The sequence below is a fragment of the Perognathus longimembris genome, chromosome 21 (genome assembly GCF_023159225.1).
Source record: "Perognathus longimembris pacificus isolate PPM17 chromosome 21, ASM2315922v1, whole genome shotgun sequence".
In the NCBI taxonomy this organism is placed as follows: domain Eukaryota; kingdom Metazoa; phylum Chordata; class Mammalia; order Rodentia; family Heteromyidae; genus Perognathus; species Perognathus longimembris.
Genome location: NC_063181.1, coordinates 19283457 through 19306003, shown reverse-complemented (window position 1 = coordinate 19306003; position 22547 = coordinate 19283457). Strand labels below are relative to the sequence as shown.

General features: G+C 34.8%; 1 protein-coding gene across 2 annotated transcripts in view; it reads right to left on the bottom strand.

Moving 5' to 3' along the window:
- Nucleotides 1–3070: 3070 nt before the first annotated feature.
- Neil3 (nei like DNA glycosylase 3) overlaps nt 3071–22547 on the bottom strand; it is a 38439-nt gene continuing 18962 nt past the window's right edge. The window contains exons 3-10 of one of the 2 annotated variants that reach the window (XM_048330481.1): nt 22015–22149; nt 21558–21771; nt 20037–20111; nt 17940–18106; nt 12921–13087; nt 11116–11539; nt 4370–4544; nt 3071–3532 (exon numbers count right to left, since the gene is read on the bottom strand). In XM_048330481.1, coding sequence (XP_048186438.1) covers nt 3350–3532; nt 4370–4544; nt 11116–11539; nt 12921–13087; nt 17940–18106; nt 20037–20111; nt 21558–21771; nt 22015–22149 — 1540 coding nt within the window. In that variant the 3' untranslated portion in view covers nt 3071–3349. The remainder of the gene's footprint in view (nt 3533–4369; nt 4545–11115; nt 11540–12920; nt 13088–17939; nt 18107–20036; nt 20112–21557; nt 21772–22014; nt 22150–22547) is intronic. The other variant, XM_048330482.1, reaches the window with a different exon arrangement.

Below are 22547 nucleotides of genomic sequence, written 5' to 3'. Positions count from 1 at the left end.
CACCTTTGTATAATTAATATGCTAAAAAAAAAGACAAAAATGACTGAAAACTAGAATAGATTAAATTGGGATATTAGCAGGAGGAGGGGTGGGCCATCAGAGAGGGTAGTTGAGGATGAACAGAGAGGGTAGTTGAGGATGAATACAGTCAAAGTGAGCTGGAGATATGGCCTACTGGTAGTGTGCTTGCCTTGCATACATGAAGCCCTGGGTTCGATTTCTCAGCACCACATATATCGAAAAAAAACAGAAGTGGCGCTGTGGCTCAAGAGGTAGAGTGCTAGCCTTGAGCAAAAAGAAGCCAGGGGCAGTGCTCAAGCCCTGAGTCCAAGCCCCAGGACTGGCAAAAAAAACAACAACAACAAACAAACAAACAAAAACAGGTCAAAGTAGTTTGTATTTATGTATGAAAATGTAACAACAAAACCTGTTAAAATAATTTTAAGAAATAGAATGGTATGGAAGAGACTCGGTGATTTTCATCTATATACTTTGCATACTTGTGTGAAAATGTCACAATGAAGTTCCCCCTTGTATAACTAATGTATGCTAGCAATAAATCTAAAAAGAAAACATTCCAGCAAGAATGTGACAAGTTCTAAATCACTGCACCTTATTCTAAGTTATTCTACACATATTTTATACATCTTCTACAATATTCTAAATTTTTACTATCTCAGTTTTCTATGAATGTAAGGGTTTTATTCATTTTTCAGGTTCCCAATTCTTAAATTTTTGATGCCTCATCTGATTAAAACCACACAATTCACTCAGGTATCTTTTCCTCAGTGCCTTCTTTTTTAAAGTTCCAGACTTCTTTCCCCAGACAGATCTTGTCTTTCAGTTTCCAGTCTTTTATATTGTCCCTTCACCTTATCTAGCCCTTAGTTCCTGCCTCATCTGGTGAAATTCAAGTCCTTCTTTATGGTTATTACCATCACTGTATGTTCTGTGAAACAGTCCATGAGAATACTTGTGACAGTCATGGTATTAATAACGAAAAGAATAAAATTAAGTTCCAGAACTTTGAATGCTAGAGCCTAGGTTTTCACATCAGTATTCTTATACTTTGTTATCATAATGGTCCTGTGAAAATTATTGTCACCATATAACAAATGAATTAAGACATAGTACATTGTGGCCCAAACTTTATACGGCACAGAATTCAAGGTCATATAATGTGATATTTCTATCAGGAGACTGACTACACAACTCACTGTTCAGAGTCTGAATCACTGAGCCTGTCACTCAACACCAGCTCAATACATTCATTTTTTTGTTTTTCCAAATTGTCTGTTTGCATCATTTGAATGTAGCTTGTGTCACTGGCTTGCTTTCATACCAATAGGCTCCTTAAGGGAAGAGAGGGACTTATTTATTTTATAGCCCCATAATACAAAATTGGTTTAAGTTAGTATTTCCATTTATAGCCATGAAATAGAAATAGTTCTGTTCATCACACATGTGTTTCCATGTATCTTACTTCACATACCTCGTGACCTAGTTATCCCAGAAATTGCTATTCCCACTCATCCATTACGGCACTTAAATATCTTTATATACGCTGTGCCTACTGCTCAAAGTGCCCTTCCACATATGAAAATCTCTACCAAGGTGAAATTCCTACTGCTATTTCCTTCTTTTGAGCTCCACTGACTGATGAATTTGATGTAATCTTTCCCTCCCATATTTTTTAGCACTTTTTATAGTGATATTATCCCTTATCATTTCAGTGTCATTTAAATTATTTTCAGTATCTTCATAAAATAGTCTTCAACTGAAACTTTTAACATAGTAGATGTTCAACAGAGATTGTTTTAAAAACTAAATTACTTAAACCACTAGGCTTTCCTACAAAATAGAGGTTCAAACTTATGCGATTGTGAGAAAATTTTACATTTATTTATCTCTGTGCTATAAATTGTAGCAGGTATATATATAATACAATATATAATGCAGTATTTTCAAATTTTCTTTCCTTTTTAGTGAATGTATAGTGTTTGATCCAATTTACTTTGGCATGCACAGTTGTAAGCAAATATCTATAAAAAAGAGACTTTCATCTAGTTACTACAAAATTTTAACCGTCTTAGGTCATAAAAATTTTCGTTGCAATAGGTAGCAACACTCTTTTTCAATGATACTAAAGTGCATTCTTATGCCAATAGTGGTAACAAGACTAAAAATATTCAATGGAGTAATATAATATTAATATTAAATTTGACAAATGGTTATGGATGTGTGTGTGAGGCAATCTTACTTGGTAAGATTCTTTCAATTTATTCTGTGAAGAATAAATAAAAGTTGTGAATAATTAAATAAGGAAGTGAATATTAAGAAATGGTAATGATGGAACACTTGCTTAGCAAGTGTGAGGCCATGAATTCAATCCCCACTATCACCAAAAAAAGAAAAGGGAAATGCAGATAGGATATCTTGTGTCACATAGGCTATTGTATGTACTCACCAAAATACTGAAGTGCTACAAAGATATTCAAGGAGCAAAGGTATTTTTGTCTTTTAAGAAACTCATTACATTTGCTTGATCTTTCTTTCTTTCTTTCTTTCTTTCTTTCTTTCTTTCTTTCTTTCTTTCTTTCTTTCTTTTTCTTTCTTTCTTTCTTTCTTTCTTTCCTTTGTCTCCCTTTCTCCCCATCCTCCATCCCTCCCCCTCCCCCTCCCCCTTCCCCTCTTCCTCCTCCTCCATTCACATTATGAGGGCAAGGAAGCAAAGAGAAAGGAATTGGGCCCTACTGCCCCATCCAGTGGTGTACCTCCAATGAAAAATTTCCATAACCTCTATGAAAAACATACCGGAAGTTATCTAAGAGCTTTACATGTCTCTCCCATCTTACAGCAATTTAATGCTTGTTTGACAGGAGGTCTCATGTCTTACGCTCTATTTAAGAAAATAAGAAACACATTTTAATCCTATATTTTAGGGTGAGTGGTGGTTCAAGAAAAGTAGCTAATTCGGTGTATGACCATTTCATACCATGCCACATAGACTTTTTCCTAAAAAGTAACTAAATCAGAGTTTCACTGTAGAAGTTAAAAAAGAGAACAAAACCATACTAAAATGCTTTATTGTCATGTCAAATGAATTGTCTACATTCTAGGTGGAATATGCTATTCACTTGAGGAAGCACAGTGCACTCAATCATATCAAAGAATAAAATCATAACTGTAGCAGAGAGAGATATTTCAAAAAATAAAAACAATGCAATGCTATATTTAACTTAGTTCACTTGAGCCACCGTCTATAACAATTCTGCAAAACAAAGGGACTAATCATTGTGTAAAGTTTGAGGAGAATAAATGCCCTGAGGTTCCATGAAAAAGGAAAATATTAACATCCTGCAATGATTTTTATTCCCGGCCCATTTTCTGCCCACTGGAAAAAGTTGCACTGTTTTTCTTTCCCAAGAGGACAAACAAAGAAGTTTTTTCCATTATTTGGTCCAATCTTCAAGACTGTTCTCATGATGCAGCGTTTGCCATGATTGCAGAATGGGAAGGATAAGTCTGCCCACTGTGGGAGGTAAAGACAGGAATACACAGTTTACATGGAGGGTCCAATGAGAAAGACAGCATTCCAGTGTCTTCAATGCTGTTGTTACTAGTACTCTGACATTGTAAAACAGACACAAGCCATTTGCTATTGCCCTTAAAAATAGTCATAAGCACTCTTTTCCTCCCTGGCTGTCTGAAGGTCTGTCCCATCATGAATGACACAGTGACTGTCTAGACCAGGAAGTTCATTACCAACCCACTACTTCAGAGGAAGCAGATGGTTATCGATGTCCTTCACCCTGGAAAGGCAACAGTACCTAACACAGAAATTCGGGAAAAACTTGCCAAAATGTACAAGATCACACCTGATGTCATCTTTGTATTTGGATTCAGAAACCATTTTGGTGGTGCAAGGTTACTGGCTTTGGTATGATTTATGATTCCTTGGATTATGGAAAGAAAAACGAGCCCATACACAGACTTGCATGTACATATACTGTATAACCCCACGTGTTTCGGATAATACTGAAATTAGGATAAGCCAATGCATTTATCAGAATATTTATCACAAGTACTACTACTATGTATAAGCTACCACATAATTTTGTTGTGAACCCAGAACAATACTTCCATACTTTTGATTACAAACATACTCATAATTTTAAAAAAATGGTTGCTGTTTTATCATTATATCGCCAAGGTAAATGTTTATTCCACATTTATACATTTTTTTTAGATGGAATACTGCTTGTGTTGTTGGTCTTTAAAATGTAAAGGCAAAACTGAAAAGCATTGCCTCTTATTATGAGCTAAAATTCAGTTATACTACAGTAAGCTTGATAAGTCTTACACCTACTTTGAAAAATCCACATTGATCTTTGCTAGGGAGGGAACAAGCATAGAATTGCCTGCCCTTGTTTTCTCCATCCTTCCTCACAACTCGGAGAACACAGAGGCGGTTGTGTTGGCTGCATCGAGGACTGCTAGCATTTAAGGCGCAAGGATCAACTGCCATTTTAGTTCGGAGCTCGCTGTAATGAGAGGTTACAATATAATAGTGTTAGGGGAATCATTCACACCACTTCACCCTTACCCATTATAACTATTCTTGTACAAAGAAGTATCAAGAAGTAGGTCAGGGTCAACTTTAGGTATTCACATAAACTGCTGTCTTTGAAATTATGTTTCCTTAGGGAAATCTATTTCACTTCTCAAGTTATCTATGTGCCAAAACCATAGAACTTAAATAGCTAAAGAAAAATAATAATAAAAAAACCAGTTGTGTATCTGATACATCTTATTGTCTTATATTTTCATTTCCATTGGTGTTTTTCTTACTTAGTATTCAGTGCAGTCAGTATTACCTTTAAAAGACTCAAAAGTGAACCGAACAGGTCCCCATAGAGTAACTCATGTTAGAATCATCTGTTTTCTCATCTGTAGAAATACTCCCTCTCTCACCAACGGTACTGAAAAGTTCATGGAGCACACTCATCCGACTAAAGACAAGTTTTCAGTGCTTGCCTTTGATCAAAGACAGTCTGACAATCACATTGCAGTAAGGGATAGCTGTGTAGCAAAGGAAATAAGGAAGTTTTATCTCCTGACAAGTAGTGTACTTGAAGGTCATTACTGTACAAAGCCTAGGAGTCAATCTTGTACATGAGCGATAAGCAAAGTGATCTCTGTCAAAAGGAGCTTCACAATTATTTCTAATTTTCTATATTCTACACCTTTGAAATAATGCCTTTTCTTAAAAAGAAAACATTATCTTTAAGTAGTTTTATGAAGGGGTTTCAATTTCACCTGCTAATTTGTAAGCAGGATGCATCTTGATCAATGCCACTCCTTTCATTATTCCCAATGCCACTCATCTCATCTCCAATGCCATTCATCTCCCAACGTTACCTGGTTCCATTTTCACACATGCACATTGAATATTATGTCTGCATCCACTCACATTTAGAACAGACTTTTAATAAGCCAGTGAAGAGAAAAGTGCTCCTGTTAGTTGAACAATGAACTTGGGGCCTAGCTCAGTCGTAAAGAGTTCATGCTTAAAATGCACCAGATCCTGAATTTCGTACCAGCACCAAAACAAAACACAAAATCGGACAAAGAAAAACAACAAGTCCTTCACTTTGATATTTCTATTTAAAATCTTTTAAATGATCATGTAATTCATCATTTTTCATTTTTGAGGAAATTTCCAAAAAATAAAAACCTCTTATTAAATCATTCTTAGAATACTTAGAAACTTGGGACATTTTCCTTTTTCCTTGTTTCCTAAATCATTTTTCTAAAAACATTATAATTACAACTTGTCTCTGGAACATTGTCTCAAAGCATCACTTTAACTGCAGTGTTCAGCAAACGTGCCCTGTTGTTTGTGATGAGAATGATTTAAACTTGTTTATTAAACAGGTGTTTAAATATTGCTCTAAAAATATTTGCTGGTACAGACCTATGCGTTCTAATGTCAGTTTGTGATGTTGTCTCTAGAGTAACCATTATAAAATGAAAGGCACTACAGCACTGCTAAAAAAAAAAAAAAATCACCATAATACTTCATCACCAATGATTTTCTTGGTGCCTTTTTCTGAGTGAGTTGGTGGTGGCTTCTATTTTAAAATGATGCATCATACCAAAGCTTTTCCAGAACCTTCCTTCCACCAACTGTCTTAAAAAGAGGTGATATAAAAACTTTAAGTTTGAGAAAAGCTATCTATCTGGAAGGCTGTAGGGAGGTCAAGAGATTGCAAAATTGAAGTAGCTTCATAAACAGTTTTATAAAAAAAATAACAGAAAGAGAAAAGATGTAAAGATGATTGCTAGATGCTTCTAAAAGTATGTACCAATAAAAGCTCGGTGCTATGTAATATTTTAAAATGTTCGCTGGTAACATCTTCTAACCTACTTTGTTCAACCTGGAAATATCCATAGTTTCATACACTGAGGAAATTTAGATAAAATTTAGATAAATTTAGATATCAGATTTTTGTTTTCCCAAGAAGACCAAATACAGATTGTGGGATTAAGGAGGAAAGCCCTTAGCATCTTCTATCTGACTCATTTCTATCTTGTATGCTCTTTCTTCTTTGTTAGTTAAATAAAGTTATACTTTCTTGTCACTGTGTTTTCTTGTCACTGACACTCAGAGTGTGTTCCACTGACCAAAAACATTATCATCCAAGAGTTCCTTCAAATCCAGAACTGGCCCATCCTTCTTTTAGATCCCTAAAGAATCAGAACCTGCACATTAACAAGATTCCCAAGTGAGTCATCTGTACATTAAGCTGTGGAGCACTGGGTGATTTAATGTTGCCAAGCTATTGGATGCCACCTGCGATCTTGATCACATCAGCTCTAAATATGCACAGCTAATCTTAATTTTATGATCGAAAACATTATCCAAGATAACTAAATGGTCTTAGTAATTGAGGGCATCTTGGATCCTCTTTGTTTTAATCATTATTTAAGAACTTTCTAAAGTGTAGCAGAGTGTTTTCTTAAGTAAATTTAACATAGCATGCAGTTTAACTGATTTTGATGATGAGAACTATCATTTTGAATACAGACTTTTAAGTGGCACAGCAGCATAATAGACTAGGACTTGGCAAACCTTTTTGGAAAATACATAGATATTAGGCTTGTCAGTCTCATAGTTTCTATTGCAGCTATTCAGTTCTGTATTTTGTAACATGACAAACAACCACACAGGAAATAACTGTACTAATGGAAATAAAACTTTACACAAAAGGTGTTAGGCTAGATTTGGCTGTGTTGGATATAGTTTGCTGGTCTAGATATCATTAAACTCGAGAACAATTTTTGTAGTTGAATACTTTCTCAATAAAGAAATAAAAGCAATGTTGAAGCTCTGGGTTCAATCCTGACATCACTGAGTAAATAAAAAATATGATATAATAAAATAAAAAGTATAATTGAAGAAAAATCATATATAACTATCATCAATTAAGAAGACTGTATCAAACAGTGATTTATAATTGTAAGCTGAAATGTACTTTTTTGATGATCAGTTTATCACAGTTTAATTATTTTCCAGATAGAATGATTCATTATTTATAATAAAAAATACTGTCTGGATTTTTTATTTTGCTTTCACCAACCCAATTAAATATAGATTTGGCCATCTAAGATTTCAAGAATTAAAATGAATAGAAGTTAAGTCATACTGAAGGGGCTTGAAAACTTTAGTGAGGTTTGAGGACACACTCTCACATTGGTGACCTAGAAATAAGCCCAAGGTGTCCAGGACTGCAAAGTGATTAGAGGCAGGACTTCCACATCCCTGATGCAGCAGGCATGAGAAAATGCAAATGATTTTAGGGTTGCGCATGGTGGCATGTATGCATTATGATCCCAGCTACTCAACAAGGTAGATCAAGGAAGAAGGATCAGGGTCAGAGACTGTCCCCAGCAACCAAGACATTATTTGAAAGACAAAGAAAACACACACACACACACACACAGGGTAGGAGGGAAGGAGGGAGGGTGGGAGGGAAAGAGAGAGGGGGAGAGGAAAGGAGAGAAGGAGGGAAGCAAGCAAGTAAGCATACAAATAATTCTAACAATGTCATTTCACTCTTCTACAGGAACTTTTTCATCAACTCACGAAAAATATTAACCTTGAACAGATGCTTTTTTTGAAAATATCACTACACACTGATTTGTGTTTATAATAATTGAAGCAAAGATTAAAAACTGGTTTTAGTAGTTATTTTGAACTGTCTAAAATGGATACCGCTATTTGATTTATAATTCAGTAGCTAAACAACCCTTGAGTACAACTGAAGACCAAAGGCCCCCCCCCCCCGCTCCCAAGCATGTATAATGTGGTGATAAGAACAGTAATTAAGAAAACAAAGGCAAATTAACGACCTTATAATTATTAAAGGAAAATATATAGCTGCCTAAATTCTAAGTGGACCACCTGCCTTAATAGTATTATGTGGTGAGCCTCTGCTAGGAGTCTTGTCCACAAGATGAACACTGTAGCTGGCAGACAAGGGGAAAAATGAAATAAATGACAGTAATTTGCAATTTATTCCTTGTAAAGTAGCTGGGTGCAGAAGGGCTGCTGGGTGAATTTATTTCATCACTTGACATTTATTCTGCTAGTTGATCTTGATTGATTGTAGACTCTCAGTCCTGGTGTTCTTATATTCAATACATACACATGGCTGCAGCATTTCTAAGTAATGCTGTGCACTGTGATTAATCATATGATTCTACTCCTAATGGCTTATGAAGATATCATTTAAATTTAAGGTTACATTAATGTTTTCTTTTAAATCTAATTCATTAGTTAAATTGTCTGAGATTCTTTAAAAAATCACTAAGGAAATAAAAATATGCCATGATCTTTCATCTGAGTACAGCAAATGGCACGATATTTTAAAATTATTACTTCTACTTGTTCCCACTTAAGCAAAGAAGAAAGAAGCTTCTCAAGAAAAGATTTTGTCTCAGTTTAGCCTTTCAACTCAACAGATTCTAATCCTTTCATCGTTTTCATCATGAGACCACTAATGAGCATTAAAGTGAAAACGTAGCATATTTATCTAGTCAGTTAGAAGTTCACTCTGAGAACATAATTCAGATATATCATGTATAGAAGTTAAATCAGCTATCATAAATGCCTTATAAACAATTGTTTTGAAAAAAATCAGTGAAAGATAAATCACCAGGATTAACTGACTACCGATTATAGCTGGGATGGAGTACTTGATATACAGGCATGTATTGAGCAACTGTCTCAGAATTGTTATTAAATAAGCTTTTAGGATCCTCAGAGTTTGGTCTAGGAGCGTCCACCAGGTGGGTCCATATCCTACTCTAGATTGCGGGAGAAGTCAACTCTCTATCTGCAAAGGTATAGCTAAAATGATAGGAACACAGCCATCAGAATTCTATCTCAGATTTCATCAGAATCAAAAGCAACACTGCTTCCCCTTTTCATTCAAGAAAAACATAGACATGGGGACAGTCTATGATGATATGTCATATACTGTTCATACAAAAATGATGTCTATGTGGCACTTGCTTTCTGATAAAGCTAAGTAGGTTAGGAAAAATTATGGAGAAAGTCTGGTAAAGGCAGTGTGATAAGAAATCTGGATAACGGGATGGAATGAGGTGGGGGAAAGAAAGGTAGAAGTTTGCCACCAGAGTTGTGAATATTCATTAAGGAGTAAACGTATAGTGCTTAGTCATATTTCTGCATCTTAGCTACAAGAAACTAGAGGGATGTTTTAGTCCCACAAAATATATCTGGTCTTTTGTACTATTTATCATTTCAAATGTAAAAATAAATGGATGCTCATTGTATATTTTTTAATTAAAATAGAGAATACTGTAAAACATCCCATATGGTTGATTTAGATGTAACCATTTCTTTATCAGAAATGCCACTCAAGGAATGAAAGCCCTACTGATTTCTTTTTAAATGCTTATCTTTCCTTCATTTTTTGTTTTGTTTTTCTCTTCTGATGGTATTGAGGTTTGAACTCAGGGACTTGGATTTGCTCAGCAGGATCCCTATTACTTGAGCCATACCTTCAGACCTTTGAGTTTTGTTTTTTTTTGTTTTTTTTTTTGCCAGTCCTGGGGCTTGGACTCAGGGCCTGAGCACTGTCCCTGGCTTCTTTTTGCTCAAGGCTAGCACTCTGCCACTTGAGCCACAGCGCCACTTCTGGCTGTTTTCTGTATATGTGGTGCTGGGGGAATTGAACCCAGGGCCTCATGTATAGGAGGCAAGCACTCTTGCCACTAGGCCATATTCCCAGCCCCACCTTTGAGTTCTTTTTAAACTAGAAGCCACTAAACTTTTACAAATCACTATTTTCATTTCAGAATGACCTGTCATTGAAGGGAAAGATAGTCTTTGACTTAGGATAGTGCTACTTAGAGTGCTTTGATCACGAGGTAAAGGAAATAGACATTCAGTATAAACAAATTTTTATGCCCCACTACCACAGCTGGTGATATACAGAGTACAAAAATTTCTTCCGATGCTAGGCAACAAACCATAACTCCCAGTTAGTTACATGATCGTGAAGGAGAGTACCGAATACCCTACAGTGTACTGTTTTGCTCAGATGGGAAGTTTAGTTGGTTAAAACTACAAAAGGTTTGTTGGCACCTAACTGTCTTGTTAGGGAATAGCTAAACAAAAAACGTTAGTGGTTATTGATATGGTGTGGGCAATTCAAATATTTTTGTTTATATTTTCAAAATATCCTGTACCAGGCACATGCTCAACAACTGGAATATATAGTAGTGTGTGTGTGTGTGTGTGTGTATATATATATATATATACACATATATATGTGCCTGTTATCAGTTGCTTTCTTCCCTACCATGAATAAACTAGAGGAAAAATAAGGATGTAGGTTTTTAGTGTTTATGTTACAATATCCAATTCAATTTTCTTAGCAATAGAAGATTCCGTGTTTTTTTTCAAGACTACACTACACATATTTATTTTGAGAGGTCTTAAATACCTTACAAATCTTAAGAATACCTTTAAAAAAGCTTAATGCAAATATATGTTAAAGCAAAAGTGAAAAGTCATCATACCGGTTTGAAACTCCAAGGTTGCAACTTTTGAGATGATCTGGTGATGAGTCGTGTGTTGTTTTCAATTTTTTATGTGCTAGACTAAATAATTCAGATGAAGAGCAAATCGTGGGTGATTTGATTGCTTTGTTAGGGAGCTGAGTGATAAAGTCTGTTCTCTTGTTAGAGGATTGCTGTGTGCCACTAAAGCAAACATCTGTAGGAGAAGAGTTGTGAAATTCTTTATCTAGTAACTGGTTTTGGCTTTTTTTCCTTTCCGGAGTACTGGATTTATTGCTAAAATCAGTCAAGACAAGGGTTGTGGCTCCAAATACAGTCTTTCTGTTGATCTTTACTTCTGTATGTGTCTTTCCAAAGCTATTACAAGGGTACTTCACCAAGTTGGTACAGGCAGTAGAATTTTCTTCACTCTTGAGCACTGAATCTGGAAAGAGAAATAAGTATTTCTGCACTATTCTTAAAAATGTAACATATGCTATTTGAAATTTTTATGTGATTAAAAATCAGTTCCTTTTGTTACAGTGAGATGATATATAGAAATAATACAAAGTTAGGTTAAGCAAGTTATAATTAAATTACAATTTAGCTAAGAAATGAAATACTAATTACATGTTAACAACCTATAGGTACCAATGATGGAACTAACAAAGATTTACACTTGCTTTGTATTTTGTTTAACAATCTCAAGTTCACTCAAGTACCAACTCTGTTAGATAAAGCATTAAAGTGGTGATAATTAAGAGGCTATATACTATGAAGACTCAGCTCAACAGCTAGAGACATATTTATGGGCTATGAGGAATAGTTCTGTGAATGACAACACAAAGGGAAAAACTTGTTTAAAATAAAGATGAAATACAAATTTCAAGAGGATTCTGGAATTTGCCCTATAACATATTCAAAATAAAACTTAATACTATATATGTATTTTATATTCAGAAAAATTAATGAGAAAACAGTTAATGAAACATGAAAAGGCATTTCAGAATTGAAATAAATGTGGAAACCGAAGACTGATTTTCTGAGGGCTCTGTTGCTTTTGAATGCTATGCAGGAGGGAGAGAAATAGGAAGTGCGGTCCCTTGGGCTATTAGCAAAGCTGGGCCATGGGTGAAGCCGCCTTCCTGGCTCAGGGAACAAAACACAATATGACAGCTAACACAATGTCTGGGTCCTTAAGTCAAGAATGAACTTTCTCATCTCTAATTGAAGAAAGAAATAACACTTTGAGAACACAATAGAGGCCGCATCAATGAGATGGTTCTTAATCACAGGTTTTCTCTGAGGTTTTACATTCTCTGAACGCATGAAAATTGTGAGCTACAAAGAGTTATTTTGAAGGATTTCAATGAAATCAGTACAATTGTCTGGGTAAAGATTTTAATAACAAGGGGTACAGAGGATAAAGAAGAGAAAAAATTCAGCATTTTTCTATTCCACCTGCTAAGATATTCTTACAGAAATCCTCCCTTTCAATTTATGAAGCACTTGGACTGAATAACAAACTCGAAAGTTGCTGAAATCTGCATAAAACAAAGCTTTATTGAATAATTCATTAGGAACAGTAGAGAACAGATGTGATCATTTCAGTTTTTTGAGATACAAAGGCACATACTGTTTTAGCACAAGTATGTTTTCCCTCCCTGTTTTTATTTTTTTAAAGAAGTATTTTCAACAGAATAGCAGCATGGTTTACAAGCAAAGGCTGGCAATTCCTTTAACCATTTGAGAAAGAATATAGTTTACACCATAGATGGAGGTAGCACTATGCTTAACTCTGTATAATGAACATTCTTCAGTCTTACCAACAGGTCTGGAGGTCAAGCAAGCATCACACGCTTGCATAGAAGGCTTGTTTATCAGTGTGCACACTGCACATGTCCACTGCTCTTCAGATTTCTGAGCTACTGAGTCGATAGGATGTTTTGCATTGGCTGTCCAACTGATGAAAGTATTTCTAGTTGGCAATTTGCTATAAAACAATTTTGAAAATTAATCTTTAACCTTACTTTTGCTGTATTCTTACAAATTGTACTATTATAGAAACCATTTCAGAACTATTCATACCTCAATCCTTAATACTTAAAAGTTATAAATGGCAGATGTCATAACTATATCTCAAACCCTGCTGATTGCAAGGTCAGAAATCCTAAGTTTTTATTTAGGGTAAAAAGGGTGTACTTTTAAAAACAAATTGAAAGCATTTGATATAACCAGTAGGAAACATTTTACAAATACTATTTTAAGGGGTACTTTTCAAGGCAAAACAGAAGAATGTTTATTCAACTAAACCAGGAAAAGTTATGCAGATAGAGCACTAAAAGGAAAATAGAAAAAGTTTTATATTATTTTATTTGTTCTGAAAATTCTAGTTTCTATAGTTACTTTATGATATCTTCTAAGCAATATATCAATTAGTTAATCCATAATGACAAAAAGGTACCTTTGTGTTATTTCTCTTCATATAGAACTATTTTATATCTACAAACTAATCACTATTAAAAATAAATTAGGTTAATAAGAAAACAATAAATCAATTCTGATTTGTTACTACAAATATAAATCTTAATTCTCTCCCTAGCATTGACTCTGTGTGTGTGTGTGTGTGTGTGTGTGTGTGTGTGTGTGTGTGTGTGTGTTTTTCCTGGGCCTTGAGCTCCGGGTCTGGATGCCATCTCAGCATTTTTACTCAAGGCTAGCAATCTACCTCTTGAGCTAAAGCTGTGATAGCTAGTTGGAGATAAGATTCTCACATGGGGGCTAGTGGTAGAGTGTTTGGCTAGCATGCACGAAGCCCTGGGTTCAATTCCTCAGCACCACATATATAGGAAAAGCCAGAAGCTGCGCTGTGGCTCTACTATTGGTAGAGTGCTAGTGTTGAGCAAAAGGAAGCCAGTGACAGTGCTCAGGTCCTTATTTCAAGCCCAAGGATGAGCAAAAAAAGAAATAAATAAAAATTGAGTCTCACAGATTTCCCTGTCTGGGCTGGCTTCAAACTGCCGTCCTGAGATCTCAACCTTGAGTAGGGCATGAGGTACCAGCACCAGACTTCCATTGACCATGCTTGCTATATAGAACATCTTTGTAAAGCTCTGCTACCAAACTACTTTCTCCTGCTTAGGAGTGAGTGTAGAGCTTATCAGGTAGTTGAGGAAACTGGCATTGTCATTCATTCTTCTTGTAACTACAAACATTAATACCAAAGAGCTCTTTCAGGTAAGCACTGTACATTTTATGTTTTAGAAGAGTTCTTTGACTGTGAAAGGTAGTCTTGATTTCTATAATATTTTTACTGCGTACATATAATGACACCAGTTTTGAAATTTGGGCTTGTCTGGTAAAATAATAAACAGCATAAGGAAATCTGAAAGAAAGATACATCTCATTACAATTCTCTTATCTTTATCTTGACTTTTAGTGTATTGAATATTTCATATATCTATGGAACAAAAGAATTTCTACAGAATTTGTTTCTTTGACCTAGCCCCTACCCTCCACTAACTTACTCCAAAAGGCAGTAGACTGCATTTATTCAAAATAATTTGGCCCAATTTAAGTTGTCAGCAGATTTTCAATGTGTCCCAACATTACATGATTTTATCTTTTTCTGCCCAACAGATTTCACTAATTATAGGAGAATTTTTAGGAACTTTTTAGAAGTTACCTTTTCTTGTCACTATTTTTTAAATTAAACTCCACAAGCAAATACTTCCTAAACTCTATTTGCTTATGTAACAGGAATATAAAACTTAATATTGTATATAATAAACTGAATAATGGGCTACCAAAGATATCAGGTCATAATCCCAGGAAACTATAAATATTACTTTGTAAATACAAAGAATCTTTGACAATGCAATTAAGGATTCTGACCACTATTAAGATAGTCCCTTAAACTGATCACAAGTGTCTTTGTAAGAGAGAAGCAAAGGAAGATAACTTGATATACACAAAAGCAAAGGTACTGTTGAGAACAAAGGCTGCAGTGATGAACCATACATGAAGGAATGCAGGACTACCCAATGACAAGAAATAGATTCTCTCCAGGAATCTTCAAAAGAAACACAACACTAGCTGCACTTTAATTTTGGTCCAATGACATCAGCATTCACTCAACTGATAGGACTAACCTCTAGAAATCACCATAACCCTACTTTGCCTTACATCCCACATTCATGCTAGCAGCAAATCCCACAGAGTGCGCTGCATAGTCAAATTTATCAGAAAGCTAATGGAGCTTAGCCTTTTATAGCTTGATGCTTTCCTTTCCTCAGTCTACAGTAAGGACAATGTACATGGAACTGACAATGCCAGCAACATCCTTGCTGGAGCCTTAGATATTGCCAGGGTTGTTTTGCCAGTCCTGGAGCTAGAACTCAGAGCCTGGTTGGTATCCCTGATCTCTTTTTACTCTTAGCATTCTACATCTTCCGCCACTGCACCAATTCCAGCTTTTCCTGTGATTAACTGGAAATAAGAGTCTCACAGACTTTCCTGCCTGAGTTGGCTTTGAACCCCAATCCTCAGATCTCAGCTTCCTGAGTAGCTAGGATTACAAGTGTGAGCCACGGGCACCCAGCTAAATTATGATTTTTTTAACTCAATAGCAGTGCAAAGAAAGTCATTTCCCCCAAACCAGCTTATAGTATCAAGACTAAGTTTGAGATTCCTGTTACATAACCAAGTGAAGACTGGAAAGAATTTATTAATGGGTGATTAAGAAATGGAGCAATGAGGGGCTGGGGATATAGCCTAGTGGCAAGAGTGCCTGCCTCGGATACACGAGGCCCTAGGTTCGATTCCCCAGCACCACATATACAGAAAACGGCCAGAAGTGGCGCTGTGGCTCAAGAGGCAGAGTGCTAGCCTTGAGCGGGAAGAAGCTAGGGACAGTGCTCAGGCCCTGAGTCCAAGGCCCAGGACTGGCCAAAAAAAAAAAAAAAAAGAAATGGAGCAATGAGGAAAGAGATTCCAAGAATGAACTCTTTTTAATAATAAATAATATATTTCATGTTCTCTGAAGCTGTTTCATTCCCTCAAATACCTCTGCTGGTTATACGTACATTAAGAATTAGAATACAGACCTACATTAAGAAGTAGATTACAAATAGCACTAAATTTTCATTGACTAGCACTTAAAGTCCATGATGTTACATGGTTGTTGTTGTTTTTTTACATTATCTTACATATCAAATCTGTCATAATCATTGCTCAGTTAAACAAAATTTTAATTAAGATGATATTTATATTATTTCTACCTTAGGTCTGGTAATCATTCCTAGCTCTTTTTTTTCAGTCTATATTTGTAATGTTTAGTACATGCTATCATCAATTAAAATTTCTTAATATAAATTAGGCAAGACATGAACTATTTCCAAAACAATCCTTCCTCTTTGATACCATTCTACCTTTGATACCATTCTAGCCTTTACTATACACTAAGTTGGAGTTTCCAATGGCTTAGCTAGTACTGTCACTATCCCTCCAACATACTGTGCTAATCAAACTTTCATTTTCCAAGTAAATTTAAAATAATGGTTTCCTTTCTTCTTTCTTTCCTATTTCCTTCCTTCCTTCCTTCCTTCCTTCCTTCCTTCCTTCCTTCCTTCCTTCCTTCCTTCCTTCTTCTCTCCCTCCCTCCCTCCCTCCCATCCTTCCTTCCTACCTTCCTTCCTTTCTGTGACAGAACTGGGCTTGATCTTAGGGCCTGGTGCTGTTCCTGAGCATTTTTGTTTAAGGTTAACACTCTACCACTGGAGCCACAGCTTCAACTAAGACTTGTGGTACTTAATTAGAAATAAAGTCTCATGATTTTCCTGCATGGGGTTGCTTGGAATTGTGATCCTCAGATCTCAGCCTCCTGAGTAGCTAGAATTAAAAGCATATGCCAAAAACACTGGCTCAAATTTTACATTACTTTCTTTTATGAGATGTTCCCATCTTTCTGTTATAAGATTCTAATATCCCTGAATTCTTAGTCTTCCCTGTGCTCTCTGTATTTGTGATAATTTTGTTAATAACCTCCCATACTGCTATGCAGCTATTTTTTTCACTCTGCAAAATTGTCTCCCCTGCTAAAAGGAACTATGGCTTCTTACTAGGATAAGTAGCACTGGCCAAAAGTAAATGATGAGATTTTGTGAAGAGTATTGCGCTTTGGCTCTAAAGAGAGTAACTAAGAAGGCCCAAAACATCAGAATGATTCACTTGTCAAGTCAGGTGATCAAAAGAGATTTAGTCTAAGTTTATCTGTCAGAGGGTCTTCAAACCTCTCCCAAGGTTCTTTCCCATTTGGGGATTCATATAGAAAGGATATATTTGCAACTGACGGAACAATCACACGTGTTCACTATGAAACACATGTCTATTGTTTCATCAAGACAAATTCTGTATGAAAATCTTGCTCAGGGTTAACATTATTTCTAAATGAAGATTTCTTTTTTTTTTTTTTTAAAGGTGTAGCCCAGGCTGGTCTCGAACTTGTGATCCTCCTGCCTCATCCCCCTTATTGATTACCGGCGTGTGCCACCACGGCTGGCATAAATGAAGATTTCTGAAGGTAGTTGCATAGTTTTGCCAGTTACGCCTCCTGGCACTTTATAAACCACATTATACCTCAAGGCTGGATGGATATCATCAACAAAGTTGGTTAAGAAATGATCCTGAAATCAGCTTTATCTCCTGGTTCTTTTATGAGGCTATTTCCTATTTCATTCCAAAGGTTAAAATAGTTTCAAATTTATTCTCCTACCAGTAGTTTGACATTCAGTTATCTTCTCTGATTACTAGCCATTCAGTGACATAATTTAAGTCAAAAATCTTACCATATGTCAACATGTTGAGGATTTTCTTTTTGACAATGAGGACAGAAATATGTCATTCTATTATTCTCCCCTAAGCGACACACAGTAATTCTGCAATGGCACTGACCACAGTTAGGACGTTTATAAACCTTATAGTATTTAGAGATGGCACATCCTGCTTTATGGCACTAGAAAAGAAAAGTTATACAAAACAGTATTGCTAAGGAGCTAAAGATGTATTATTGAAAGTAATCTCTAAAAATAATGTTAATATTACATATATTTATTTATACATAGTTTCATAAAATCTCCAGGATTCCATAATGTCTGTCAAATAAAAATTGTGTGAAATGATTAAGTCATTATAACTCATTAGTATTTAAAATTGCTCTGTGAGTAGCTATAGCCTCTTATCTAAATGAGCTAAAAGACTTTGCATTTTAAAATATCTTTTATGCTTTTACAGTTATTTAAAATTAAACAATTATAAAGTTATAAAAAATAGTATTAAATCTGATTGTAAAATATTAAAGCTTCGGATTAATCCCAACAGCTAAAAAATGTATTTGCAGAAATCAAAATTTTAGAATATTCCTTGTTGACCTGTAAAAAAAAACGACAACTTGCATTTTTCAGCCTTAGAGATGGTTAGAAAATAAAATACAAATTCAAGTAGCATCCTGACAGCATCCCATGTTGGTATAAATTCTGTGTCAAAGAACATTCTGGTGGTCTGTCATGGTTTTATTCTATTCACATACATTTAAAGCTTTCACAAAAGAATTATTTGTGTTTGCACCAGCAGTGTGAAAATAGAAATTTGACCTATTGTGTAATAAGCTGAAAACTACACAAATAATTTGTATTAATTTAAGCACAGAAATGAAATACTCAATTTAATGTGGGCAAGAAGTGAACTATTTTTCTGAGTCATTTTTCTCTGATGATTAAGTGAACATGCATAACTTTAAAACACCTATTGTTGGTACAGGAAAGTATGTGAAGTCAAAGACTGCTTAACATTTTGAGCCAATTAATAAGAAATGTTACAATACTTTCCTTTATGAACGAAGAATTTTGAATACAGAAAAGACAGTGGTATAGAAATAGACTTATTTGTCATGCTTGGTTTGAAAAGACAAAAGTGTTTACTGACATCTATAAACACATGTAGAACACTTTCAAACTTTATGTGTTACCAAGCACTTATTTCATTCCTGATCAGTTTCTGTGGTAAAGAAATAGTATTGTGTAAAAGTTCATTCCCAACATAGTGTCTAGATAGTATCACTATTGCATTGCTTCACCCTTTGTCATACCATTTCTGTGATTCCCCTGCTCTTCTCCAAATCAGATGAACTTATGTACAAGGCAAAGGAGACCAAATCAGAAACAGTGACTACAGGGAATAAAACAGGGGAGAAAAAAAAAAACCGACAGAAATAACTGCAAATAGAACACACAAAAAGAGAGAAAGAAAAGAAAAACAAACAAAACAACAGCAACAAAACCTCCCTTTTTTCTACATCACAGAGATTATTTTGATTGGCACCATTTAATATCAACCTGGTTGGAGGGGAGTGATAGGAAGGGAAAGAAGGAGAAAATGAGAGAGGGGTGACACTGTTGGAAAAGAAATGTACTCAGTAACTTACTTAGGTAACTGTAAGCCTTTTGTAAATCACCTTTACTATGCTGTCTTACCCATGGAGAAACTAAACAAAGCTATGTAAATTATCGAAGAAGAGACAGAATCAAGCAAGGCCTGATAGAACTAAAATCTTCTAAAGTATGACATTTCTTTATGCTCTAATTATTTATGTATCCAGAAATAGAATAAAAGCCCAAGTAAAATGGCAACATAACTGTCCTTTAAATAAATGATAATTTGCATAAGGCGATTTGTGTAAGACTCTTTAATATATCCATAGTTAGACAAGTTTGGAGTGACTCATGATCTACCACTTCAAAATGTTAATTACATCCTATGATGCCACTCTTCCTTATTGTACCTCTGTGCTGTGACCACTAGATGGATATGCACAACTTTAACATTTGTGGTACAATTGAAAGGGAAACCATTGACATTTTAACATGGTTGAAAATGCTTGCTCTTACTCTGTAAAAGAGAACACTGAAGTCACGCGTCATCTTCACCACGTGTTGGATCTGCTCATCTGTTAACTGACAGACCTTAAAACAGAAACATAACTAAATACACACAGCATAATTTATTCAGTACTGTGAAAAAAACCACTTACCAGTTCTGTATAGAGAAATGTAGCTAGATTAGGCAAACCTGCTAGAGCTCACCTTTCTTTTTCTTTTTCTTTTTTGTGTTGCAAGGGATGAGACCCAGGGCATCATGCATGCTTCCATATTTGCACAGAGCTCCATTCCTACGCTACTTACTGTATATGTAGTTTTTGTTACTAGCATTACCCTTGCTTTTAATTAGTAGTAGTATTAACAATAATACAATTTGTAGCTATACATTTTAATTCTAAATTCAAGTATTTCTTAAATATTCTGTATTAGACACCTTCAAATTCCCAGCATTGTCTATCAGCTACTGGAACAGACTTGATGGATTTGAAAACAAGTAACAATTAAAAAGGAAACTGAAACAAAGAAGTGAGAATAAAAAACAGGCACAGGAGTACATGACCATGAAGGTCATTATCATATTTTAGAAAGACATGCTGTTATACACATTCGTTAATATCAAAGTACTTGTTAATAGACAAAAAAAAAAAAACCCTGAGAAATAGACCTTCCTGAAAAAATTTTCTTTGACAGTCTGGCATCAATCTTAGGATTACACTTGCAGAATTAATTATTTGGCACATGCAGTTTCAAAGACAGTTCCAAAAGAATTCCCATCTGATGCCTTAATCTGCCATATGTAAGTGATTTAATATATGTGTAGGAACACATCTACACACACATCCACACAATAGGCAATAACTTTATCAGTGCCTACAAGAATGAAAATCACCTAGTTAGCATAATCGTCCTAAAAAATCTCGTAAATGCCCAATTGTTTAACTTTGGCAAGCTTAAGTTTTATGTCTTATTATATACTCCATATATAAGGTCATGCCTTAAAATGATAAACTGTGCTTTTTCAGTAATCGGGCCCATACTTACATAAGGTTCATAACTAAATTCCAGAAATACCAGTATAATTTTAATACCTCAGACACTAAGGGGAAATGATCTTATATTAAATACTTGATTAGCTGCACATATAAAGTTAAGTTATTAGTCATCACAGAGAACAGTATCTTGAACTCTTAAAACAAATCTTTCCATAGAGGTGTCATTGATTTGAAAAAGTATGTTCTTAGTTTAAATTTGATTTCATTATTGCTAACTTGAACTTTTTTGGTTCCATTTTGAAAAAAGGAGAACCTATATCTAGAAGAATGATTAATAGAACTTTTAAAATTAAATTCCTACAGACTTAGACTTTACCAAAACCATCATGAAAATACCTATATAAAGCAGATTTACATAAAAAATAATGTAGTTAATAGAGTTAAAGTATAAACCAGGCAACAAAATATTTTAATGTAATTTAAAATAGTAAGAAACTTAGGTACTATATTTGAAATATTTTAAATACTTATAATTTACATTAACAGCTGGATGGAGACCACTGTCAAAGAGAGCTTCATTTTTAATGATATTCCCTACTCCTGGTAGGACTTTCTGATCCAATAATACATCACATAACATTCGACCACTTTGCTTCTTCACTTCACTTTTTGCTCTTGAGAAACTAAATTTCGGTGAACAAACATCTAATTCTTCCATCATCTTTGTTTTCTGTTGGCATTCCACTGAGTTTCTGTAGAAAAGAATATAAAACAAATTAAGTACAAATAAAGTTTACCGTGTCATTTAAAATGAGCTTTAATGTAAATATAAGCATTTTATGTGCATCATGGCATATGTCTTTATATAGGTGAGCAATAATGGCCTTGTAATAAAGTTTTATCAGTTATAAAGTATTTATTTAGTAACTAAGTTTCAAACAAAACTGAAGATATGAGTCATACAGTTTTTGAGTTGAACTACTTATTTCTTTTACCTGAGTTCTACTGAAGAGTCAAAGAAACAAATCAAATCTTTCATAAGCTGTAATTCAAAAACAGGAGCAACTCCATTTTTAGTTTTATAATTAAGTGGATTAATCATGACAGAGCCCTTCATTCCAAAATGAATCCTGTAAGAAAGCCAAATCCATTTTTGAGTACAAGTATATCAAGTATCAAATTTCCCCTTTATTTCACTTTCTTTTGTGGATTATAAGCAAACAAATGTTAATCAGGATAGATACTTTGAGAAAAAAATGTAGCTAAAATAACTTCCTAGAGAAATAATAAACCTTAGCAATTAGCTGAGAAAACCTACCCTAGTTATTTTTTTTTCTTGTCAAATTGAGGATCTTTTATGCTGAACAGTCTAGTAGTTCTTCTTCAAAAGCTTGTGATAACACTAAATGTAAATTGCTTATAGTTTGTGTTTAAACATTCTACAAAGCCACTAACACTCAAATTCCTTATTTCACTTCAGCATGAATTGAACCATACAGTACATGATGTTCTTTTCTTCCCTACTGCT